Source organism: Lissotriton helveticus, chromosome 6 (assembly GCF_964261635.1).
Source record: "Lissotriton helveticus chromosome 6, aLisHel1.1, whole genome shotgun sequence".
Lineage (NCBI taxonomy): Eukaryota > Metazoa > Chordata > Amphibia > Caudata > Salamandridae > Lissotriton > Lissotriton helveticus.
The window spans coordinates 534705828-534733196 of record NC_136067.1 but is presented as its reverse complement, the minus strand read 5'-3'; the positions used below and the strand labels follow the sequence as shown (position 1 = coordinate 534733196).

At 43.5% G+C, this 27369-nt stretch overlaps 1 protein-coding gene across 1 annotated transcript in view; it reads right to left on the bottom strand.

Annotated features, from left to right (window-relative positions):
* LOC144761432 (isoaspartyl peptidase/L-asparaginase-like) overlaps window positions 1-27369 on the bottom strand; it is a 1220143-nt gene that overhangs the window by 874473 nt on the left and 318301 nt on the right. Inside the window, exon 3 of the mRNA XM_078646809.1 lies at window positions 25226-25368. Within this exon, the coding sequence (XP_078502935.1) occupies window positions 25226-25368 (143 nt within the window). The remainder of the gene's footprint in view (window positions 1-25225; window positions 25369-27369) is intronic.

Below are 27369 nucleotides of genomic sequence, written 5' to 3'. Positions count from 1 at the left end.
TGCGTCCTGGAACATAAGTAACTTCACACCGATACTCCTGCAACTTGGCTGCAAGTCTCGCTAAGCGAGCAGTCAGAATCCTGCCCCCACCTGCAGACAACATACTAGCAAGAGGTTTATGATCTGTCCTCAAAGAAAACTTAGTGCCCCAAAGAAATTGGCGGAAATGTTGGACTGCCCAAGTACAGGAAAGTAATTCCTTCTCTATGGTAGAGTAATTAAACTCAGCTCCACGCAAGGTCCTGGAAGCATAAGACACTACATACTCCCTGAATTTATCTTTTTGCATCAGAACGGCACCAAGGCCATCATTACTGGCATTCACGCACACAATACACTCTTTGGCAACAGAAAAAGGTTTAAGAAAAGGGGCTTCCACAATTTTACTTTTGAGGGTATCAAAAGAAACTTGTTGGTCATTACTCCAAAGAAATGTAACTTGTTTTTTGAGTAAAGAACGTAAAAGATGAACAATCGTAGAATAATTCTGTACAAATTTTCCATAAAATTCAGTGAGGCCAAGAAAGGATAATAACTGCTCCTTGGAAGTTGGAACAGGAGCTGAGGTAATACTTTAAACATGGTTGATTTTGGGCTTAATGCCATCACAAGAAATGTCATGGCCCAAATATTCAACATGGGATTGCCTAAATTTACATTTTGAAAATTTTAAAGTGAGACCTTTCTCTTCCACGCTGCTTAAAACTGAATGCAGATTACAATCATGTTCTTGAGAATCCTTGCCAAAAATTAATATATCATCTTGAAAAGCTATTGCACCTTTACAATTCTTTAACAACTCCTTCAATAAACGTTGGAAAACAGAGGCGGCACTTGCCAGCCCGAAAGGCATCCTCAAGTATTGAAACATACCTTCCGGGGTAACAAATAAAGTCAATTTCTTAGAGTCTTCGTGCAATTCCACCTGGTGGTATGCGCTAGCCAAATCAATTGTAGGAAACACAGTGGCACCAGAAAGGGAAGAAATTAACTCGTGAATATTGGGTAGAGGATGTTTGTCAACCCAGATTTCTTGATTCAAGCTGCGGAGATCAACACATAGGCGAAGATCTCCTGAGCTCTTAAGTGATAAAACAATGGGCGAAACCCACGGGGAAGATTCAATAGGTTCAATAATTCTTTTTAAAATGAGATCATCCAAAATTTCTCTGAGTTTGCTTCTGTAGGCTAAAGGAACATTCCTGACTTTATGTCTGACAGAAATAGCGTTATCATTGAGAATTATTTTGTGTTTAAAATTCGTAAATTTCCCAAGAGTATCTGTAAACACTTCAGGAAATTTAGACTTAAGGTTGTTTACATAAGACGCATTCTCAGGTAAGTTACTAGAATCAATTTCATTCACAGAAAGTACACTCAAATCTGCGAAACATACTGGAGGGTTGGAATTAGGATCGAGTTTGATTCCTAAATCGTGTTGGTGTGGCCAACCCAGGATGGCCACTCCCTTAGTAGCTACATATACTTTCCCTTTGTTGACTCTATCTTTGACTTGGATAGTAGCCCAAAAGAAACCCTCTAGGCTAATTTTTGTCCCAGTGTAACCTCCGGGTTGAATATCAGATTTTAACAATTCCCTGTCTTTCCATAAGTCATTGAACAATTTAAGACTAATGATAGTATACCATGAACATGAATCTATCATTAAATCAATGGAAATGTTGTCAATTAAAATGGGCCAAGAAGGGAATTGTTTACGTTCAACCTCATCAACAGAAAGTATGCAATTAAAACTGTTGATAACCTCTTCTTCTTCCTGAGAGATATAATTAACTTTTTGGAGAGAACGACACACATTACCAAAATGACCTTTCCTCTTGCATTTTATGCAAATTCTATCCCAAGCAGGACATCCTCTATAATTACCAAGATGGTTAGGACTACCACATCTATAACATACAATATTTCTTTTAGTAAACATCTTGTTATCAGAGAAGTTCTTATTGTCTACAAATTTTCTTTCATAGTCTTTTTTGATAACACCTTTAGAATTAGAAGATATTTGGCTTTTAACTAAAGAGACTTCAGGTTCAGTAGTCTGTGGTTTTGGAGTAGTTGTGGAACCACGAATCTCAGATACAAATAGTTCGGACTGTTCAATTCCCTTTGCAATATTAATTACTGCGCTAAGAGAAGATTCAGTGCCTAGCCAAAGTCTTTCGTGGATCTTTTTGCTTTTGGTTCGCATCATGATCTGGTCACGGAGAACCTGTTCATAAGAAATGGTTTCGAAAGCACAAGAACAAGCCAATGAACGTAAAGCAGAAACATAGTCCTCAATGGATTCATCTTGTTTCTGTACGCGGGAGTAAAACTTGAATCTCTCCATAACAGTATTTATTTTCCTACCAAAACGAGTTTTCATCTGTCTGGTAGCTTTCTCAAAAACATCTATGTCTCCTGCTCCTTCAATAGGAGGAAGATTGTCAAATTCTTTGATGCCAGCACCGCCCAAACAATGTCTTAAAAGGGCTAGTTTGCGTTTGGCTGAACATCCATCTTTTTCAAGGACATCAACATATGCCATGAACATAGGAAACCATAAATCCCATTCAATGTTGGGTTCACCAGCAGATTGTAGAAAATGAGGAGGAGCAGCAATATTTGACATTCTGAAAAGTAAAGCTGAAAGCTGCTGTAAAATGTATCAAGATATAAATGAAAACTTAGGAAATATAAATACCTCTTCTTATTTTTGAAAGAACTGTAGTGCTGGAGTGCAATAGAAGTTGAAAGTATCCACACGCTGAAAAAATAAAAAAAACGAAGTTAAAACAAGATGGAGACACGTTGATGACGTCACGGTGTCATGAGGGTTGAAAGGTGACTCCCACAGTGCTGCGCGAAAACTCAGACGCTCGCGTTGTCCCAGAATTCCAGGCGGAGCCTCACAGTGATCAGCGCGTTCGTGAGAACATGGAGAAACACAGACGGGAGACGCGCGGGGACAGAACGCAGGTTGAGTTCAAACAGCGCGCTCACCAACGGCAGTACAAATGTGATATGAAGTTATTTAGAGAAAGTAAATTAGACGTTACCGAAACGCTGAATTGTTGTAGACTAGAATCACAGTCTGCGCATGCTCCGAAGGTTATAAAATCCAGCTCTGTCCTTACTTTTTAAATCGATCGATAAAGTGAACGCTGTTCCTTAAGCTTCCAAACCAGAAATCTTCAATGAAGAGATGCTCCCATCCTCGTCGCCAATATTTGTGTAGAAAGTGGGTCCACTCAGAAGTAGGTTTTCTAACTGGTTCATTCTTAGATAAGAACAGCTTGACATCCACAGAGGGAACAGTGTATAAAGGCATCCACTCCTCACAGCAACCGCTAACACATTCTACCATGACACCCCAGGTTCTAAGAACCCTAAACAAGTCACGGGCATGGAATACCACAAAGGGCACTCGCAGGTTCCTTTCTGCCCAGTGCAACCAGCAGCGCGCACTGTGATGACTATAATCCCCTCAGAGCAAGAGAGAGTTCATGACCCGCTGTGCCTCGCCCATCGCACTGTGTAGTTTTTGGTGTAAAACAAAATGGACAGTGTGGTGATCAGTAGAGCTGTGCAATGTTCCTAAAGCAGCAGCAGCAGCAGCAGATCAAAGAAGTATCATGACAAAGGAGAGAGCTTTACAACTTGGAAAATGTCATTAGCACTTTGCTTCTGTTGCCCTAGGCAACGTGATGCAGCGATTCTCTCTGTTTTGTAAAAATAATCCCAATTTGCTTTTAGCAGGGGTGTTCACATTTTTCACCTGTTTTGCCACAGACAAGCTGCATCTGTGTAATCGAGCATGCAGGTGCTTGAGTGGAATTCTTGCATTTTGAAATGTCAGGTATAAGCATTATACAAACTCCGCCACTGGTCGTATGGACAGAGAGTGTTCAAAAGGAGTTATCATTTCTATTCCTTTCCATAGACAGGGTAGACAATTTGGGAGTTCACAGAAAATGACAAAGTGTATTGAAGTGAGCTAAATGACATGAATTAACAAATGACTAAAAACCAGATCATTAGATCATTAAGTATTCACATTTTAGACATCATTACTACAGATTTAAAAAAAATCTAGAAGTTGACATTTCAAAATAGGTTAAATAGAATACTGGTAAGAATTACGAATAAGACACAAAATATACACGTGTGTGCCTTAAAGTAAAATCCCTAATCTAAATCCAGGAAAGCTAGGTTGAGAAAGGCATTTGGTTCAAGCAAATAGAGTAAGGCATAGGCATGAAGCCTTGGCACTCAAGCAGTAGAAATTAAAAGAGGTTAGAAGGGTCTTCTCAACTCAAAGTCAGCCAGGATCTCCGTAAGGGAGTCTGTATACGCTCCCTCCTGAATATTCTAAGGAACACACGCTATTTTAATTCAACAAAGTATTGGTTGCAAAATTTCAGTTTGTTCCCATTTTATTGAGCCAATAATTTTCTACCAATCTCTGGGAGAAGGTAAACTTCCATATTTCTCAGGCTTTGACAATGTTGTAAACACGACTACATCCTTGAGCTGCTACTGTAGACAGAATCTTGTAGTAGAGACAGCTCTTCAAAAGAGTCCCACTTCCTGGCATCTTCCTCCGCTCCCAGTGAGAAGCTCTCTTTCAGTTGTCTACTACAAATCAAATACCTAAAATCTAGCTAACAGAAAGCATCTGGAAAAGTAGAGCAACTGCAGTGGGAAGGAAAAGAAAAAAACCTCCTGTGCAAAGAAACCAGGTAAATATGCCAGCAAGTCTCTCAGCCTTAAACTTGTAAAGTTGACAGTCAAAATGGCATGAACATTAGGCTAGCATAATTCATTACAACATGTTAACTCAATTATTTGCTTTAAGAACTAAGGGCCTCATTATGATGGAGGATTTTCCGCCTCCTCCGGGCCGGCGGAAGCCACCTCCGGCCCGGAGGAGGCGGAAAATCCTCTGCGGAGTCACCAAAGATCCAACGCCGCATTACGATGGCTGGTGGGTCTTGGTTTCTGTCCGCAGCTTTTCCGCCGCAGTCGGATTACAACCGCGGCGGAAAAGCTCTCATTTGGCTGGCAGTGTCTATCAGACACCGTCAGCCAAATTAGGAAGCATTTGTAAACATGCTTTTCCGCGGCGGTTTTTCCGCCGTGGAAAAGCATGTGTACTTTTGATTTTGGGGGCCTGTTGCGGGTCCCCAGGGTGTAGGTGGGTGGGGGGTGCACATGGGGGGTACCTATGGTACCCCCCAGTATTTACATGCACAAAGCGGCAGGCACCGCGCGGTGCCTGCCGCTTTGTGCATGTAAATGTTAAACATGCACTTTTAACATTGCGGCGGGTGCTGCTTGAAGCAGCACCCGCCGCAATGTTAAATATCCAGGATGTGACCGCCAGGGTGGCGGTCACATCCTAATTTGCACGGAGGGACCGCCGCTGCCCCTGGGGACGGTCCCTCCACCTCTGGGGTGGCGGACGGACGCAAGTCCGTCCGCCATCCTAATCGGCCCCTAAGTGTGGTTACCTATTACAAATTATATGGTACACATTCACATAATATTCAAGGGGATGAATCACACTTTGTTAATGAATGCATTAAATTTGCAAATTGAAAAATTGCACTCCTTCAATTTCCTACTCTGATGGCAATAATAGCCATCACATTAAACACTAATGAATCTTCAAAATACACTTTTTCTCCCTGCTGAGTCATCTATGTATCCCTTTGAGTTTTGCATCTCCTTCTTCTTCGTGTAACCCTTCAAATTTCTCTTCATGTTCTATTTCTTCTCCCCTTTGCCTTGTGTTTTCCTTGCTAAGAAACATCTGAATCGCTTACATAAAGCAAATAAGCTAATTACACAAATGGCAATAGCCAAAATAGGCTTTATTATAACACTTAAAAATACATTAAAAATGTTTCCAAACCAACTACTTATAGCAGAAGCTCCCTTACCCAAGGTTCATAAAACGCATGTTGCTTCTAAGTTCTCTAATTCAGGTTTTAAATCAGAAATATTTTTCTCCTATACTTTTATATACTTGCTCTTATCTGGAATTTATGAGCAACACTGTTGTGATTTCAACGTCTTGTAGACTCAGCCTTTTTCTGCTAACAATATTTTCAAAGCTAATCTGTCTTTTAAAACCATTGAACTAATAGCTACTGATTCTGTTTTTACTGCACCAGATTTACTTGTGTCTGATTTAGCCACTACCGTGGAAAGCATTCTTATTTTCCCATCTTTTAGGGCGGAACCTATTGGGTAATAATTGAACCAAAAATATCTCCCACTAATTATGCCACATCATTAGTATTACATTTATGTCTATTAGAAGGATTCATTATCATAGCTTCTTTACTATTCACACAGTCCTTTTTTGGAATATTAAAGCTAAGTAACAAACACCTTACCAATCAGTGGCAATTGGGAATAAGTGTTGTGTCTTTATACGTAGTATACAAGTATAAACTTGTGGGTTCCAAACTACTTATTCCCACTTGTCTGGTTCTGATGTGATTTCTTCTCTTGTAAAAGCATAGCTTCTGCTTTTCTTGTGTGTCTAATTTCAAACTAGGAACATCATTTTCTGTTTGTACTCATGTTCTCCCTTTTTCAACACATTCTTTAAAACATCTTTCCTGTTGTTCAACTTATAAATCATGTGAGCTCTCATTTCTTCTTAATTTTTTATGATTTTCTTCTATAATGCATTCATTAAACATGCCAAATTGTGATCATATACTTTAACAATGTCTATTTTTGTATGGGAACCAAACAAAATCCAAGCTGCTTCCATCTCATTAGCCTGTGGGTGAGGATGTATTATTTTGTGAAGAGGAACTTTGGAAAGGATACATTTATAATTGGAGAAACAGTATTCAAAAGATTCTGCCTACAAAATAAACAAAGCAATATACTGCCAGTAACTGCTTATGAAAGTGGAATGTGGTAGTATGTCACATCCCTAGTTGCTGAAGTAGGTAAGTATGCACAAACATAGCAATCCTTAGCATCTGAGGCATGTGTGTATTTTTGTGCTAATCTAGAATCAACTTTTGATATAACACCTTCCTCTGAAGCAATTATAAAGAAGCCTTTAGTTTTCTCTCATCTATCATATGAACAGGTGATGAAGGTGAAGGGGTAGATCTAAAAGTAGCTATCTGAGGAGTAATATGCATACCAACAAAAAGGATTATAAAGACTAAGGGCCTGATTTACATTTACACGGACGAGTTACTCCTTCACAACTGTGCAGATATCCTGTCTGCCGAAATATAAATCCCATATTATCCTAAGGGATTTATATTTTGGCAACGGGATATCCATCACCGTTGAGACAGAATAACCTGTCTGCCAAAATCTAAATCAGGCCTCAACACAGTAATTATTAGTGTCACAGCAATCACTACCCTATTTCTATCATTTGTAAGGAAACATTTGTTCCTAGTTAGACCTTAAGTAGAATATAGCAGCAAACAGCCTTAAAATATTTTGTGTTTTGATTCTACTTGTCCAACAAATATATTTATATACTTACACACACACATATATATGTATACATACATATTTGTGCATACATACACACACACACACACACACAACCACACACACACACACACACACACACACATATATATATATATATATTGTTTTCACTGTAAAAAAAGAGGTTACGGGGACATCATAGTTAGGCTCAGATTTCACTCCTACATAGAAATTCAGCAGTTATAGTTATCTGAGCGAACTATAACTTACACCCCGACCTACAAGGCTTTCTATATTTGCTGCAGAATTATGTACACATAGAAAGAGGAAATAATGAGGAGAAATAAAGACATTTCTCCTTGTTACGCTTCACCTCAGGATCCGTAAGGATTTGGGGCTTCCTCAGGTTTACATTCTCTTGGAAATTAGGGGCAGCATCAAAATCCATGGGTGTTGCATGGGAAAACCCACTGCAACGCTCAGGGAATGCCTTGGTGCACAATGCACATGTGAATGGATAAGATTTAGTATTCAGATAAAATATTGAGTAAAATATATGGCGATGCAGGAATATAATTGACATGAATAATGATTTTCTAAGGTAAGTACTATTGATGTAAAAAATATCTCTGTTGTTAATATCAGTGCTAAAAATATCTATGTTGTTAATATCGTTTACAAAAATATCACTTTCATTATCTTTAAAACATTTTTTTAATGTATTTTAGTATATGTTTTAATTCTATTTGTTATAAATTGTATAATTATTGTTCATGTTTTTTAATATAGTTTGCACATTTATTTTTTATTTTATTTAATTATGTATTGTAAATGTAACCCCTCTTGAGTCCCATGCTTTCACTACTGTTGCACCTACTGGAGTGGGTGTAATAAATGTAACACCTTCTGAGTCCAATGCTTTCCCTACTGTTGCACCGACTAGTGTGGGAATAGCAAACTTAAGCTCTCATGTGTCCTACGCTTTCCCTACTGTTGCACCTACTGGAGAAGGAATAGTGAATTTTACCCCTCCCAAACACTGGAGGGGGAATTGTATATTTTACCGGTACTGAGTCTAACACTTACCCTACCATTGCATTTACTGATGTGGGAATATTTAAGCCCCCATGAGACCAACACTCTTCCTACTTTTGCACTGACTGGAGTGTGAACATTACATTATACCCTTCCTGAGTCCAACACTTTCCCTACTGCACCACAGAATGGTGTGGGGATAGGTATTTTAAGCTTTCCTGAGTCCAATACTTTCCCTACTGTTGCACCAATTGGAGTGGGAATAGTTAAATTAACCCCTCCTGAGTATAACACTTTTCCTAATGTTGCACACACTGGATTGGGAATAGTAAATTGTACCCTTCTGGAGTCTAACATTTTCCCTACTACTGGACAGACTGGAGTGAAAATAGTCTAATGCAACCCCTATTGAGTCTAACTCTTTCCCTACTGTTGCACATACTGGAGTGGGAATAGTAAATGTAACCCCTCCTAAGTCCCACGCTTTCCCTACTATTGCACACACTAGGGTGGGAATATTGCATTTTACTCATTCTTAGTCCAACGCTTTCCCTACTGTTGTACCTACTGGAGTGGACATAATACATTTAACCACTACCGAGTCCAGTGTTTTCACCATTGTTGCACACATTGAAGTGGGAACAGTAAATGTTACCCCTCCTGAGTCCTATGCTTTCCCTGCTGTTGTACCGACTGGAGTGGGAATAGAAAAGTTTACCCCACCTGAGACCAATGCTTTCCCTACTGTTACACCTACTGGAGCGGGAAAAGTGAATTTAATCCCTCCTTAGTACAACGCTTTCTCTACTGTTGCACACAGTGGAGGGGGATAGTCCATTTGACCCCTTCTGAGTCCAACGCTTACCCTACTGTTGCATTGACTGGTGCGGGAATAGTAAATGTAGACCCTGCTGAGTCCAAAACGTTCTCTATTTTGCACATACTGGAGTGGGAATAGTACATTTTACCCTTCTTGAGTCCAACTCTTTCTCTACTGTTAAACAGATTGGAGTGAAAAGAGTAAATGTAACCCTCCTGAGTTTAAACGCTTTCCTTACTGTTACACACACTGGACTGGGATTAGTTAATTTAACCCTTCCTGAGTCCAACACTTTCCTTACTGTTGCACATACTGAAGTGGAAACAGTAAATGTTACTCCTTCTGAGCAGTGGCAGTTCCTCTGCTAAGGCAGAGGAGCATCACCCCAATGGTATTTGAGCAGTGCAAATAAGAAAAAGAAAGTAATAATGACAAGACGTTATTATCATTTTATTTATCAGTGCAGGACAGGAGCCAGGTCGAGGTGGGCCGGGGCTGGGCTCGTCGGAGCAGAGTGAGGTTTGGTTTGCCCTTTCTAAGTGCGATGACTGTTTGTCCGGCCCTCTTGGGCCGGCCAAACAATCATGCACACTTAGCATGTTCTCCTCTTGGCTGTGTTACACACCCAGGTAGAGAACATGCCCAGGCACCCAGGCACTGCCTGAGCAGCCAAACAGGCCGCTCAGACCAATCACAACATTGCATGAGCAGCATTTTGATTGGCTGGGAGAGTCTGGGAGCATGGGTTCTTCCGGTGCTGCCATTGCAGAGAGATGAGGATGGAGAAGAGGCATGCAGCGGCAGCGAAGGTAAGTTCATTTAATTTAATTTTGTATTCATTCCCCCGCCTCTTCAACCCCATTCCAAGGCAGCGGCCACTGCTTCTGAGTCCATCGCTTTCCCTACTGTTGCACCTACTGGAGTGAGCATAATAAATGTAACCCTTCCTGAGTCCAATGCTTTCCCTACTGTTGCACACACTGGAGCGGGAATAGTCAATTTTACCCCTCCCGAGTTCTACGCATTACCAGCTGTTGCACACACTGGAGTGGGAATAGTACATTTTACTCCTTTGGATTCTAATGCTTTCCCTACTGTTTCACATACAGGAATAGGAATAATATTTGTTTTATTCTTAGAGTTTAATAGTTTTTTAGTATTAGTTTACATACTTATTATTATTATGTATTTATGCATTTGATTTTATATTTTCCCCTCCAAGTTGCTTGGTTCCTCCCACCGCCTCCTAACCAGAGGGCGCGTCAGTGTACGGACTCCCAAGCAAAGTCTGATAATAATGAACTGCTTCTCATAAAAGAAATGCTGACACCGTGTCTCCATAAAAAGAATTTAATGGTCAGCTGCAATTGTTGAACGCGTTTCGCCTGTAACACAGGCTTGTTCACCGACAATACCATAACGTTTTTGCCACCATTTTAACTAATTTGGACAGTGCATCACGTGATAACTATAATGAAATGTAATGTGAAGACAGACTGGTAGTTCGGCACAATATGCGTTACAGCAATTCCACAGCATGATAACTGAATGAACACGCTTGTGTCATTTATAGTATGGCTCAGATATTACAATACCAAAATAACTCATACACAGCCACCTGTGAAAACTGTAAAATAAAATTCACATTTTGAGGTTTTGCATTGTAAAATATTTGTGTGGTATAGGAGATGCGAACTCTGCTCCCTTGCAAGGATAAAACATCATATCCCTGTATCCAGCCCAAGTGGGCTGCTCGGTTCCTTTAGTCCTGGATGTTTCAAGGAACGCATAGGTAGTATACCTACCACCATATAGCTACACTGGTTTACCGAAGACGGAGCAAGCTTTCGCCACAATCTGCCACAGTGGGGACCTTTTGCCATCAACATCATAGATCACGGCAATCCAGTCACATTATAGACCCAATGCAATTTCATACTGAGATATACTCGGTGGCATCGTATTACTAAGTGATTTTATATTTGTATACATATACATTCATGTAATTTGTACCATATGTTTAGTTAAACATATTTTTATATATTGTTTACTGTTTTATGGATAATTAAAATTGAAATATGTAAAGACTTTTGCAGTTTCTTCGTTACATGTATTCATTATTTGTGTATGTAAATATATATAAAGTTGTTATATTGGTATATTTACAAACATTCTAAAATTAAAATATAGATTATAGATTATAATTAATATTTATTCAAACAGTTTTATATTATATATATGTGTATAAGTATACGCACATTTATATATGTGTGTGTATTTGATTAAATATGTTTGTATTTATGTACATGTTTGAATATTACTTAAACATATTTAATTTACATGAGTCAGTCAAGTCAAAATATACTTTTATTTGATTCATTAAAAATCATAAAAGGATGGACAACCATCATAAAATGTAATGCTTTAGAATATACATTTTAAAAACGTAAAAAGGACTTGAGGTCAACATCACAATAAGGGGCCACCTATTATTTTAAAATAATGACCAATATAACATGCATTTGGGAAATATGTGCTAATTAATTGGCTACTTGGCAGAGCACATTTTGCCAGTTATTTTGCTGTGATTTTCCAAAGTATTATGGCTCAGCAGGACAACCCTCCGAGACATTTAATGACTGCTGCTCTACATGTTCTTATTTGTTCCTTCCTTAGTGCCTCCCGGAGGATGGATTTTCAAGTTTCAATAAGAAAGGGCAAGTACATAGTAAATGTAGTAGTGACTATTCCCCTTGACCACAGAGGCGGCACTCCTTGGATGGGCATGTTTGTTTCCATTTTGGGGTCAAAACGTTTGAGGGGAAAGATCCCATGCGTAGCAAAGTTAGATAATACTTTTTCTGGTGGGAGAATTGTTCCAACAGGTATTGCTGCGGCTTCAGTCTCTGGTAGGCCTCTATCACAGCCCAGGCATGATGTTTTTTGGCAGTTAATAAAGAGGGCCGCTTAATGGCGTTATTGACTACGCTTTTAAATCCGAGTACATTGCGAGTGTGAGCCAAGCGTCCTCTAGCTGTAATGCCGACAGGGATTCCTTCAGGGCTGTTGTAGTTAAATTGACTAGGCTCATTTGATGATGGGCTAGGGTGTTGTCTTCTGCCTCCCTCATCCTCCTGTAATATTTTACTAATGCACCTTGTCTGGCCATAATCTTTTTTTTTTAATCCATATTCTAGGCAGATTTGTACCTGTGAAGTATGTAGCGGTATTGAAAACAGTCTCTTACACAGTGTGGATTGTGCTGTATTTAAGACTGTGGCATCTTTAGTGTTCAGAATTTCCGAGCCGTATGAGATGGAATGTAAAAAGTTTGCAGCAATCACTTTAAGCAGATGACCGGTGGAGCATCCTATACATTTTTTCCTTAGGGTTTTAATAGCGAACAACAGTTGTTTCGCTTTCATACAGCCTTGGTTCAAGTGTGATTTAAAGGTAAGCTTACAATCTAGCTGAAAGTCTAGGTATTTATAGCACGTAACCCTGGTCAATGGATGCTCACCCAATTTCCAAGAAAAAGTATGCCTTTTCGATGTTTTATTGGATTTGGAGAAACGCATAAATGTTATTTTTTGGTGGTAAATCGTGAGTTGGTTTAGGGTAGTGTAGGCTCCTAATTCTGTAACCAGTTTCTGCAGGCCTATAGGAGTTTGTGCTAGCAGGACGTTGTAGTCTGCATATTGGAGGCACGTGTCTTTTTTTTGCCCAATTTCGGAAGGTCGGCTTGGATTAACCAAAGGAGCTTATCAAGGTCGGAGGTGTAAATGTTAAATAGACAGGGCGCTAATACCCTAGCCTGTTTTAGCCCATTGAATGTTGGAATTTTGGCAGTTAAACTGGACCCATCTCCTTTCTTGATTTGGACCCACGTGTGTGAATACAGATTGATGATGGACGTCAGGAGTCGTGGCGGGACCCCCCAGTCTTGCATTTTTGCCCATAAGTTTTCTCTTTAAACTTTATCGAAAGCCGCTTTTAGGTCAATAAAGCAGGCATACAAAGGCTAGATTTTGCAAGGGCTTGCTTGACTATGAGAGTAACCGCTGAAATATTGGTAAGCGTGCCCATCCCAGCTCGAGATCCAGTTTGTGTGTACCGTATTAAGTTTGATCAGCTGACCCAAGCCTCTAACTCAACCAAGAGGTTAGATGCATAGAATTTTGCCTCCACATCTATCAGTGCGATCAATCTGTATTTGAAGGGATCCGAGCGGGATCCCGACTTGTGGATTGGGTTAAGGATACTTCCTCTCCAGGACTCAGGAATCAGACCCCATGTTATAGCGTTGGTAAAAAGGGGAGTCACGAGACAAGACCAAAATGGAGGGTCATGCCAAAACAGCGCATTTGGTAGTCCCTTGGGACCTGGAGCTCCCTCAGGTTTAAATTTTTTAATTATTGTTAGTACGTGTTCAGCAGAAAACTACTCTGAAACTGCAGGCGATTCATGGGTCAGAGTATCATTGACTTGTCCTCCACCGCAAGCCGCATTTGCTGTTGAAGTTCCGTTGTTTGGGGCAATTGAAGATCGAGTTTCGTTATATAGGTGTTCGATGTGGGCTCTCCAAGTTGCTTCCATTAGGATGTATGACGTTACAACGCATGCTTTTACCACGCATGCTGTTACAACGCAGTTTTTACTACGCATACCTTTACAACGCATAGCGCTTTGGGGTGCTGGATAGTGAATAGTTTAATTTACTATTCCAACTCCGTCCCCGTGGACACTAGGGAAGGTGTTGGATAGTAAATTAAATCTATTCCCTATACTAGAGCGCCCCCCAGCGCAATGCGTTGTAATGGTCTTCGTAGTAAAACCTGCGTTGTAATAGCACTGCGTGGTAAAAGTTGCGTTGTAAAGGATGTTTCCCCTTCCATTACATCTGAGTTATGATGTCGATTTCTGCTGTTAGTTAGCTGATTGATATGATCCAAGAAGCGCTTGCGGTCCCTTAGTTTACATGCATGGAGAAGTTTTGCCCAGATATGTTCATTGTAATCTTTTTGGGCCAATCTTATGTCCCTTATGTGCTCCTTTCTTGTTTTTGCAATTAAAAGCAGGATTTCCTGATGAGGTTCTGATCCCCATGATGGTAGTTGTCTAAGGTACTAATTTAGTTGTCGTTTTTTTTTCCTCAGACGTTTGGTGAACCAGGCTGCCCCCTTTGAGTTTCCTGCTTTATGGCCATGGGTGTGCTCGGTAAATTTATAGTTTATGACGTGGATGAAGGACTCCCAGGCCTTTATGCTCAGTGTTTCTAGAATAAATCTTTCCAAGAGGCTGGTATATATGCATGTGATGTCCTCAATATTTTCCTTTTTCCAGCAAAGGCGTTTTAAGTTACAACATTGTGTTAGAGAAGACATCGCCTTTGGTTTCTCTGGAAATGCAAAACTTCCTAATAGAGTGAAAGATTGTGGTTGGTGGTCGCTTCCCGCCCTATCTTTTATTTGAAAATTCTAAATGTATGGGAAAAGGTCGTAGTACGTGAAGGTGTAGTCAATGGTTGAGCATGTTTTTTGGGTGACCCTTGTGTGTGCTGGGGGCCAATATGTCGGGCTTTGACTATTGAGTAAACACATTGAGAGATCATTCAGGCAGGCTGCGCATCTCTTACCAAGGGAGACCTGTTGATTGGAGGCTGATGTGGCATCTGTTGTGTCCTTATTCCTGTCATGTTGTAAATTCATGTTAAAGTCGCGGGATAGTATGATGTTGGCATCTGGTAGGCTAGTTTTAATGTTGTTAATGATGTGATTAGTTGTTCGATTCTTAGCCTCTTTTGTTTGGATGCCGGGTGAATGTAGATGTTGACTATAAGAAGACTGTGGGACAACGAGGTATCTAATTTGACACATAACATTCAAGAGCAATCTAAATCTGTAATAGAAGCATGCCATGGAATTGCTATTGAAATAAAAGTAGAGTGGCCCCCTTTTGCTCTTCTGTATTTAGTGGCTCTTTTGGCCGGATTATGAAATTCTTTGTAACCGTTTATTGGGGAGGGTTTTTTTTGCCAAGATTCTTGAAAAAGAAGAATGTTGTGCTGTGTTATGAAATCCATGAAGTCAGGATCTTCTAGCTTTGTGTGCAGGCCGTGCACATTCCAGGAACATATGTTGCAACCTTGGTATATATGTGAAGCTATTAGCGGGGGTTATTCATGCCCTTCCCGTGGGGGTAACTGCCATGCTCAGGTGCCAGGAACCCGAGGGCTAGCTAGCTTCAGAATGGTCGAAGGTGATGGCGATTTTCCTGACCAATGACTCTTTATCCTTTATTAGGATGCGTTGATCTGGGCCTATTGCCCCTTTTAACAGACACATTGTGTCAGGTGGTTGTTGTAGTGGGCTGGGGGAAACAGGGAGGGACTATCTTTTTTAGCTCGATACCCTATTTAGCAAACGTGTCCTTCTGCTGCCAAATCTGATCGGTGAGAGTATTATTGATGAATGTGGCAGTTGTGAGTTTTTGACACATAAGGCTCAAGTATTGTTTGAACTCGATGCTTTCAATGTCGTTGGAATTGATATGGCTCAAGGGGGCAGACCTTTAAATGATTTGAGCAATACACTTCTGTTGAGGGTGCCCTGCACTCCCATTGAGACATATTGGGTATTAAAAACCAATGTGTTATTGTTTGGCAGGTCGTACTGCCACTCATTAACTGAGCTCCTTCCGATTTCATTCTTCGCCACCTTGGGCCCCGAGAAAATCGAAAATAGATCTCAGTAATCTGGAGTATTTTTTTGTGTGTGGATTTCACCTTCCCTATTTGTTTCTGAATTACTCCTTACTCCTGGGCCATTTTCCTGGGTCAAGGTAGCCTCAATCGGTCTTGTTTCCCTTATTGCTGTCGTGGTGCTCCCGAATGTTAATTTTCTGGCCTGAGTTTTTAGATTGTTTAACACCTTACTTGATGCAGGTTTGAATAAACTATATTTTTTTTCTGGCGGAGGTGGCTCATTTGTGTTATGGATTGAGGTACTTTGAGTGGCGGGCAGCGTAGGAGGTGAAGTTGATTGCTCTTTGGGACTTGCTGCTTCCATGCTATTTTGTGGTACTTTGTCTTCTTCAGGAATTCCATTTTGAACAGATGTTGCCCGGATTAGATCTAATGCCTGGCTTGTGTGTTTGCTCTTTCTGGACTTTCTCAGTCATTTTCTCTCCCGTTTAGTTAGTGGCTTGTATCATTTTAATTGTCTTGATGGAGACTGCTTGCATTGAACTTGGAGTGATAAATCCGAGGCACCTTCATTGTCAAGTACGCTTGGTAGTATAGGTGTGGGTGTAGCTGTCTTGATTGGTTTGGTTGGTCTGGGGGTTGAACCTCTTTTACTGTTTCTGTGCCCCACGGAGGAGTTGAGACAGTCCAAGACCTTTTCCTTTAGAGCTTCTTTTTAGTACTCTGTTGGTGTTGCAGGCTTGGTCGAAACTTCTCTTGTTGTAACCAGTAATTCTGTCAGTAGAGTTGGCACTGAGGCTAATTTATCGATAATTTGGGTGCAGTGGCATTGACACATTTGATAAACTGTTTCCCGGTCTAGCTGCACCCTCAAGATCATCTCATTGAAGCTATGCAACTTTTGTTCGACCCCCTGAACATGAATTGCGAGAATATTAAGGAGGTCGACTTTGGTATCCAATTTGTCTGCGTGGAGGGTCATTGCCTTGCTGATGGTGTCCATTGTGTTTAGCAGGTTTATTTATTTATTTATTAAAGTTTTGTATAGCGCTAGCTGGACCCGAGGGTATCAGAGCGCTTCACAGCAAGAGTAAAGGCGTTTAGACAGACAATGCGGACAAAAAAACAAGGCAATGAGCACAGGAGTGAGTACAGTCGGTACAATAGCAGCCAGGCGTGAAACAGGGCAGAGAGTCGTAGGCAAGTCAATCAGCTCTGGGGTGAACGAGAACATGGAACTATAAAGTCTAGGTTGAGTTCTAGTTGGTTCCGGAACGCTCGAGGAAGAGGACTTTGAGTAGCTTCTTGAATTTCGGGAAGGATGCAGTCATTCTGATGTGTGGGGGATGGAGTTCCATATCTTGGGAGCATTGCCCGCAAAGGATTTGCTAGATGTTGAAAGTTTCTGGGATTTCAGAGGAATGAGTAGGAGCGTGTTGGAGCTTCTGAGGTTTCTAGACTGACCGGCCCTTTTGAGCTTGTTGGCCAGGTATTCCGGTTTGCCCGTATGCAGGGCTTTATGTGTGAGGCAAGCTGTGCGGAAGCTAGCTCGTTGGTCAATAGGGAGCCACTTCAGATCCTTAAGAGCTGGGGTGATGTGTTCATATTTCTTTGTTCCCGTGATCATTCTTGCTGCGGCATTTAGGGTAGAGGTCAGAGGTCGCAGGTACGATTTGGCTGTTCCAGTCAGAGTGGCAATGCCGTAGTCAATTCTGGAGAGAACCAAAGCCTGCGTGGCCTGTTTCAAGTCTTTTGTGGGGAGAAATGGTTTAAGTTTGTAGAGCAGTTTCAGGTTCAGGAAGGCACTTTTGGCAGTTTTTGGGACGTGTTCTTTCATATCCAGTTTGGGGTCAAGGGTGATCCCTAGAGATTTTATGGAGTTTGATGGAACAAGAGGAACATTCAGGGCGTTTAAGGCTTTGAGCCATTCAAGAATTTGGGGGTTTTCTTCTTTGTTAGAGATGAGGAGCACTTCAGTTTTTTCCTCATTGAGTTTGAGGTGGTTGGAAGAGAGCCAGAGCTGAACTTCGGTAAGTGTGTGGTTCAGTCTGTGGATTCCGAGATCGATATGGTTTCCTGATAGAGTTGCGTGTCGTCCGCATAAAGGTGGAAGGGGATGTTAGCTTTCCTTAGAATTGAGGTGAGGGGCTCCATGTAGATGTTGAAGAGTTGAGGAGAGAGTACTGACCCTTGAGGGACTCCTCTGCTGATGGGAAGAATGTCTGATTCGCAGCTTTTAATTTTGATTCTTTGTGTGCGGTTGTTGAGAAAGGAGGAGAACCATTTTAGGACAGTCTTTTCGAGGCCTGCTCTCTCCTTTAGGACATTGATTAGTAGGGCATGATCAACTGTGTCAAATGCAGCCGATAAGTCTAAGAGGATGAGAAGGCTGCATTGGTTGGAGTCGAGCGACATGTGAAGATCGTCCAGGACGTTAAGGATTGCGGTTTCAGTACTGCAGCCTTTTCTGAACCCTGATTGATATGGGTCGGGAAGCTTCGTGTTCTCTAAGTGCTGGGATAGTTGCGACAGCACACATCTTTCCAAGATTTTGGATAATAGTGGAAGGCTCGAGACTGGTCGAAGTTGTTTATATCCTGTGGGTCAAGGCCCGTTTTTTTTAGTAGAGGCGTGACTTGACCTATTTTAAGGCAGTCCGGGATGGAGCCCTCGCTCAAAGAGCTGTTGATGATCTTGGCCCAGATAGGGGCTAGAGTGAGCTTCAAGTCTTTGGTCACTCTCGGGGGAAGCTGATCAAGGGAGTGGGTTGAGGGTTTGGCGGTGGCTATGAGATTACTTATCAATTCAACCTGGATAGGTTGGAAGGAGGACCAGCGAGTGGATGTGATTGTTGGTCTTAAATGGGAAGTTGTAGCGGGGTGGTATGAGGGCAACGTGCTGAGAGATCGGTCAATTTTGGCAATTTTTTCGTTAAAGAAGCTGGCAAAGTCGTCACATTGGGAGTTGGACGCCACCATGTCTCTTGTTACCGGAATGGAGATTTGGGTTCTTGATGATGTTGAAAAGTTCTTTGGGGCGGTTTTTGGCATTGTCAAGGGCCGCACAGAAGAAGGACGACTTTTTGTTTTTGATATGGTTGTAGTAGCTTTTGCGGGCTGCATTGAGCTGGTCCCGGTTGCGTAAGGAGGGGTTGGACCTCCAGGATCTTTCCAAGTATCTTAGGTGTCTTCTTTCATCGTTAATGTCAGTGGAGAACCAGGATCTGGAGGGGATGTTTCTTTGTTTTTTTAGTTTCCTCGGTGCCAGCTGGTCTAAGACGAGCTCCAAGTTGGAATGGTAGAGCGAGGTGAGTTCTGTGGTTGAAAGGGGTTCTGTTGAGTTCGGGAGGAGTGAGCTGAGGCCCTTTTCTAGCTTGTCAAGAGGTACTCTCGATAAGTTTCTGGTCCACTTGGGGGAGGTTTGAGTGGGAGGGACGGAAAGCGCCGGGTGATTGATGTGAAAGAGGATTGCGTGATGGTCTGACCAGTCTACTGGGATGATGTGGTCAATTGAAATTGTCTTTCTATCTGCGATGATAGCATCCAGGGTTGCTCCTCTGTGGTGGGTTTCTTCTGTGCAGTGCTGGGTCATGTCATGGTCATGAAAAAGGGTGGTGAGGGATTGAATGAGCGGGTTTTTTGATACATTCCATCTTAGGTTGAGGTCGCCCAGAATTATTCTGAAATCACTGTTGAGAGCGGTTTGCGTGATCAGATCCGTCAGCTGAGCGCCAAATTCGGAAGTGTTGCCCGGGGGATGGTAGAGGAGAAGGCATTGGAGTGAAGGGTGGTGAGGAGAATTGATGTTGACCGAGAGGGATTCAAAGGAGTTGTAAATGACGGAAGGAGATTCAGTGATAGAGAGGTCGCTTTTATAGATGATAGCTATTCCGCCACCTTTGTGAATGGGCCTGTCTTTGTGTATAATTGAGAAACCGGGCGGCACCAGCGTGTCCAGGATGGGGCTGGATAGAGTGTTTAGCCATGTTTCAGTGATGAAGGCTACGTCCAGGTCATGGGAGAGGATGGTTTCGGCTATTTCTGTTGCATGTTTGACGGCGGATCTGCAATTGATGAGCATACAATTTATTTGGGCGTCATCCTGTGAGATGTGATTGACAGAGGTAGCTCTGGGTAAGGATGAGAGATAGGGTGGTGGTCTGGCAGCTTTACGTGGGGCGGGTCCCTTCCCACTCCAGTGATGACTTGAATTGAGGAGAAGGGAGGGTGGTCAGGGGGAATTGTTTGAGCTGGCTGATTAGGGTGGGTTTCATAGGAGGCGATGAGGGAGGTCACTTCCTGTGGCGAAAGGGAGGGAGCCGTTCTTCTAGGACTGTCGATTCGAGCCTCAGTCCTGGGATTGGAGAGAAGAGGCTGGGAGCCTGTGGGGGGCTTGGACCCAGTGTGGGTATGAGAGTCAGTCTTGGCAGGAGGCAGCTGGAGGTGAGGAGGAGGAACGTTCTGGGAGGGAGGCTGGAGTTTCTCTAGGGAGGATAGGGTTTCTTTCAGGCCAAAGATCAGGGTCGCGATCTGGGCTTCTAGAAAGTCCAGGCGTTGTGTCAGTTTAGGTGCTGGGGAGTAGGGGGGCGAGTGGGTGAAGTTGGGTTTGCCGTGGGAGGGGTCGTGGAGCAGGACTTCGAATGGGGGGGTCTGTGACGGGGGACCGGGTCCAGGTTGGAGTTCGATTGTGGGAGGACTAGTGAGGGAGAGTGGGTTTGGGGCGAGATACTGTTAGGAAGTGAGACGGGAGAGGGAGGCACGGAGTTAGCTTTCGTGAACTTTTGGTCAAGGGCAGGGTGGTGGGAGGGGCTGCTGGGCGAGTTACTATTAGGGGGTGTAGTCGGGATGGGAGGAACTGATTGGTGTTTCGAGTTCGGATGGGCGGGGGGTAGGGAGGGAGGGGGTTGCGGTCTCTTTGGGGGAGGTGGATGTCTTCACTACGGGGGATGGCGTGAGCAGTGGGAGTGAGGGATCGCGCAGGGCGATGTGACTCATAGACGGAGGGGGGACTGGGAGCTCTAAGGGGAGGGGACTGAGAACCTGTGGGGGTGAGGGAGACGTGGTGAGGGGGGAGGGAGGTCGGAGGGGTAGAGGGGGTGGAGGAGTTCTTGAAGTTTGGGAGTAGGGGGAGGACGTTTGGGGATGTAGGTGAGAGGGGGGTGGGGGGGTTCTGGATGTTTGGGAGAGGGGGGCGGGCGTTTGGGGCTGTGGGATAGAGGGGGGTGGGGCTCGGAGGGACGGATGGTTGTTGGCGTGATTAAGAGCGAGGGGAGGGGATTGTTGGGGTGAATGGGGCATGCTCTGCGGGATAGAAGTTTGGCGATGGTCAAAGGGGGTGGTGGGGCGTGGATGTAATGGGTAGAGAGCCATGGCCGTCTTAAGAGTGTGAAAGAGGGAGTCGAAGAATTCGAGGTTGTCATCTTTCGCCTGGATTAGAATGGTGCCATTCTTGAAGATGGAGATGAAGATGTCTCCGGTCAGGGACTGTTGGTTCAGGGGGGAGATCGTTAGTTTCCGGTTGTGCTCTGATAAGGTGGTTTTGGAGACTGGGAGGAGTGAGTTAAAGGTGGAGACCCAGGCGTCTGGTCGGGTGGTATGGAAAATGAAGTCTGTTTTTCTCAGCCCTCTCGTTGAGCAGTGGTAGGTGTCCACGATGAGGGTTTCAGGGTGTTGTCTAATTAAATTCTGTTTGAGGCGTTTTTTGGCTTTGAAGGAGATGTTGTGTGGGAAGGTAATGGCGTAGGTATTTCGTCCAAGAGGAGATAAATGGTTGAGTGCTGGGCTGGGGTGTATGTCTAGGCGCAAGGACGGAGGCATTGTGGTAGAGCTGGGGGGGGTGTGGCCGCTGGGGGACTGAGAGCGGCGTTGACAATGGGGGAGGATTGAGTTTTAGAATCGGAAGAGAGGGAGTTCGGTCTGGGGCCCACAATGCACCTTCCTGGCAGAGTCCAGTGCTTCAGCGGATCAGCGTATGTCTCTTCTGTATGTGGCATCGAGCTGACATAGCGAGGGCCCAGGTGTGGTAGTTGGTTGGGAGAAGCTCCTTATTAGTCCAGTACCAGAATATGTGAAGACTAGGAGGCGGACCTGAAGGGGTCAGGCCGCTCTAGGTAGGGGCGAGGGAGCTGAACTGTTATGGGGGGCAGGGGATGGTGTCCCTGAAGATCTGCGTTTGTCTCCTTGGGTCTAGGTGTCGTGCTTGCGCAATGGAGTGCTTAGAGAAAGGAAACTACTTAATTGTCTAGCAGATTTGTAGTTACCCAAAGGTGGGTGATCAACAGAATACTTGATTGATAGATGTTGAAAATAGGGTTTCCAGAGTCCCTTCGCTAGGGGAAATTGGTTCCTTAAATAAATTTAGTTCGCCAAGTTAAATGGGAGGTAGACGTTGTAAATAGGGGCCTCCTTAATTGTCTAGCAGATTTGTAGTTACCCAAAGGTGGGTGATCAACAGAATACTTGAATGATAGATGTTGTAAATAGTGGTTTCCAGAGTCCCGTCGCTAGGGGAAATTGGTTCCTTAAATTAATTTAATTCGTTAAGTTAAATGGGAGGTAGACGTTGTAAATAGGGGCCTCCTCTGCCCCTTTGCAAGGAGTTGCAGTTGAGGATAAGTTGACTTCCATCGAGTCTGATTTCCTTTTCTATTTGGTGTCCCGAATGGCGGCCATCTTAGGGTCAGGCGGCCCTTAGCGTGAACACAGTGGATGTTGCTTGTGTGGAGGGATTGGGTGAGGCGTCCTTGTTGGTCGTTGCTTTTATTTATATTTTTATTCCCCCGGCTACGATGGCGGGGGGCCTTTATTTGCCAAGTGAGTCCCTCGATTCTGAGGAAGTCTTGTTTTTGTGGAGCTGGCGGCCATCTTGGGACAGGCAGCTCCGGGGGGAAAGGAGCGTCGAGCAGGTGAGGCCAGACTGGGGATGTAGATGGGTCATTTTGTTCTACTGGTGATTGGCGAGCGCGATTTTCCTTGTGGTGCGTGTACCCTGAGGATGAATATAGTGGGTGATACCTTATTTTGGGAGAGTGGTATATGGGTGGTGGATCCTGGGTGACTTAATTGCTGTGATGTCTTGTCATTTACTTTACCCTGACTGAGGTCCTGGTAATGATGCCTATTTATTTCCGGTGTGTGGAAAAGTGAATCAAGTTTATCTTGATTATGGGTGTTTGATTTAGAGTTCCGCCGACAGGCGGGCGAGAGGCTCCCAACAGCGAATATGGTGTGCCCAAAGGGCTTGAGGTGTTTATATTAAACTGATGTGATGGCTCCCTTTCGATGTGCCCATTTAGTATGCTGTGGCCGCTGTAGCCAGGTGAAAATTGTTGTTGCTGGGACTTGGCAGGGCATATCCAAAATTGACGAGTGGAAATGAATGAATGCCTCAGTTACCTGGAGGGGATTACTTTGACAGGTTTCTGGAGGGTGGAGGGCTTTGGGTGTTAGTAATTGGGGGTTTTGGATGTCTTTATGTTTGTCACCGGTGGAGTCCAATCACATGTGCAGGGGTTCTTTCCTTTCACCCTCACTGTTGGTAATACTTCTATTGCCTAGACGGGTCGTGTTGTAATCTTTTTGGAAGTCTTTGTCAGTGTTTATTGGAATGTTTGTATTCATAGCTTTGGAGTGTTTGGGAGCATGTGGACTCCGGTTTCCTCCTTGGTTTTAATTGCCTTTAGAAAGTCTGTAATCAGTGCCCGTTTGCTGCTGTTTGGGAAGGGGTTGTGCCTGTTTAAAGCTGTACGGGTTATTTTCTTGCTTCCATCACACTTGGCTTGTGGGTTGGACTCTGCTGGTTTTTTGGTTTTTTTCCTGTTGTTTCTGTCATTTCCATGGTGCTTGCCTTGGCTGCTGAACTTCTGTTGTGGCTGCGTACTTGTGCCGTGCTTCTGTGACTACTGTGTCCTCTATGTTTGGCTGGCCAAGGACTGCAGAGGGCTTACCTGGAACGATGTGCATAAGGGCCGTAATCTTAGTCAAGGCTCCCTCCGTGCCCTTGTCCTCATCCTTGCCCTCCACTTTTCGTTTTTTGAAGTGACTTGTGGGTGTTTGTCCTTTTTTTCCCCTCCTCTTGTTCTCCCAGACCGCATTTCAGGATTTTACCCCGGGTTTGTAGACTCTTCGGGCTCTTCGGGGTCCGCCTGTGGAAGATGAATACTGGGCTTGGTATGCTCCGGCCTAACTCCCACTGTAGTCAGTCATGTTCACCAACACGACACACTCGGCCAATCTCCAGAGCTGTAGAGACTTCCACCTCACTGGGTTTAGGGGAAGATAGGCAGGTAAGAGGAGCAAGAGGAACAGGCTGAGGCTCGAACTATGAGCGTGTCACCACCCCCTGGTGTGAGACACCTAGAAGGCGGGGGCTGAGTGGAGCGAATAAGGGTTGAAACATGCAGGGAGAAGATGGACTGAGCAGTCAGCCGGCTCGCGGGCTGCACCGGCGTGCTGCCGGCCGCCTCCGCGAAAGCTGGTTTACTGCTGCTCTGGGCTACAGTTGGGCGTGCTCACCTCTCCTCTCCTCCCAGGCTCTGTCTCCCGGGTCCCGCTCGGCACTCCGCACCCGAGTCTGACCCCCACAAGCAAACATGAGGAAGCTGGGGCAGGGGAAGCGGGTATGTGCAGTGCCCTGATTGCGCGTGTCCTACGTCCCCGAATATGCTCCGAAGGCTCCGATGATGGCTTCAGACTCAGTTTCAGTTTCGGGCTCGTGTTGCTAGGTCCGGGCTGCTGCAGTGTCTCACCGATCACTTCCGGGTCTCTTCCACTCAATTTAATTTACATGATTTAATGTTATGTTAAAATATTGAATATTTTTTAACTATATATATTTAAAAATAATATCATTGTATATATTTCTTCAATATTACTCTAAAAAAATATTTTTTTGCTATTCTTGTACTTAACATTATATGTATAGAAAAGCAATATTTTTTTGATCAATATTTTTGATTCGATATTTCTATATCACAATATTTTTGGGTTTCTATATTGTGTCAGTAGTCCTTCAAACTGTCTTTTAATAGAGTAGTGCGTGTTGCTAATACATTTCCTGTGTCTATATTATCCCTTTTCACAGCATTGGATTCCTTTCAACAATCAAGCTAAGTTTCCATTTTGTCAAGACATATCAGACCAAGATGAAACAAACAACAGCCAGGATAAGAAACCAGAGTGAAGTACCTGTTCCAAGACCGAGCAGGCAAGTGACACTGGGTTGGAAATGTTCCTGATGCAGGAGACGGCGCCAGCAGCCAGAGTTTTACCGTCCATGATGATTGCATCGAGCTCCACATCACCGTTAGCATTCAGCACTGCCCCGTGACCTGCGGGGAAGCATTCCATTTGTAAAAGGTCAAACTTTCCTAGCCTTAAGTGTTTGAAATGAAGCAGAGAAAACAATTTCAGAGCTATTTACTACACTGTTCCCCGACAGCTTTTGTCCAGGCTCCCCGAAAGAGATATTTGCTTTTATAGTCACGATCCTTTAAGTAAATATGATGCTAGTGGCTACAAAAAATAGCATTTGATTGCTTTCCTAAGCCATAAAGCTGTTATCTTGTTTCTAAAATCGTATAGCCCACCAGGCATTGCATCTTTCAATTGCTATTGACTGATGTCCCTTCCACACATTTTAGGGAGTCAGGTAGGGGCGCGGATGATGATGGACTCGCCCATGCAATGGAGGAGGACTTGTGCAATCCATTAAACAGGACTCTTCGTGAGAGCTGAAAAACAGTTATGTTATTATTCCTGTCGAGCAGCTAAAACGGCACTTGACATTTCCGGCATACTATTCGGGTGATTTTGATAAGAGTGGTCTGTTGAGCAACATAAAGGGCAGGAGGATTCACTTTTGTATAGAACTGTTCCATCCAAAATTGAGGCTGATAGAGTAATTAGACGCATTTTGTAGTATTTCTATATTTCAGTGTTGTTTTTCTTTTAATTAGCTGAATAGGTTAAGGTCCTGTGAATTTCAAAGTATCGGTTATTCGTTGGCTGCGCAATAGTAGCTTTGATGTTTGAGAGCTGTGACACCACATTTTTTTTTAAGTGAACTGATCTAAAAAAGGAGTGTCTCATTGCAGTAAAGTATCCTATAGTGCCCCTTACAGTGGTTCCCTACCCGCTGGGAATATATGATTAAGTCTGAGCAGTAAGACTTAAATGATAAACCAAATATAGGCATAGAGTACATGAAATAATACAAAATTTAAACTGGAGAGTGTATTTACTTTCAGCGGCTGTTCTCCAATCAGATGACAAAATCAGAGGTTTTCCTGTTGCAGGTTCCTCATAAGTAATGCACTACAGCAACCCCTCCTCCAAGTCAGTAGACCAGAGGTACCCAATCTTTTTCAAAACAGAACTCACTTTTTAGAACATCAAACTTCTGAAAACTACCTATCTTTGATGGGCATGAGGCGGGGAAATCTTTTAATGTAACTGAAGCATCATGTGGTAGCGAATTTCCATTTACAGACAGCACATTTTCCATTGGAATAGTCACTAAATATGCACAGTCATACAGTTTTACTGACGAAACTATATGGCACACTAATGATAACGTGTGTAAATCAGGTTTCTGTTAATAGTAATCATTTGTGCATCACAAAGTAGATCCTTGAGCCTTATATTAGGCATGTCCTGGATATCTCTTTCACACTACATACGCTGCCAATGAATTGGAAAAGAGCTGTGGTTCTACCCATTAGGAAGAAACACACAGTCAGTCACGACATTCTAGAAAACCGGAGGCCATTTCACTGCTGCCTTATCTAGCGAAGGTAGCAGAGAAAGTGGTCAGTAAACAACTGATGGCGCATTTAGAGGTGGTCAGTCTCTTACACCCCTCTCAATCAGGTTTTCGGCCAGGATACTCCACAGAAACAGCTCTGCTAAGAGCCACGGAGACTATCAGGTAAGGAGTGGACGCGGGACACACCATGGCACTGATAATATTAGATCTCAGTGCAGCGTTCGACACTGTAGCGCATTACACCTTGCTGCAGTGTCTGAACAGAGGTGGAGTCTCGGGTCCAGCTCTGTGTTGGCTGAAATCTTTCTTGGTAGGGCGTAGTTTCCAGGTCCAACGAGGGACTTTTCAGTCCAAGGACATTGCACTGGGACAGGGGGTGCCTCAGGGCTCTGTCCTGAGCCCCACTCTGTTTAATTTGTATATGCCTCCCTTGGCCGAGGTTGTACAGGCGTTTGGGGTGGAGTTAGTCTCCTACGCGGACGACGCCCAGCTGCTGATCTCCCTATCCCAGGCGCCCTCGGCTGAGGCATCCAACATTAAAGCATGTATGCAGGAGCTCGCCTCC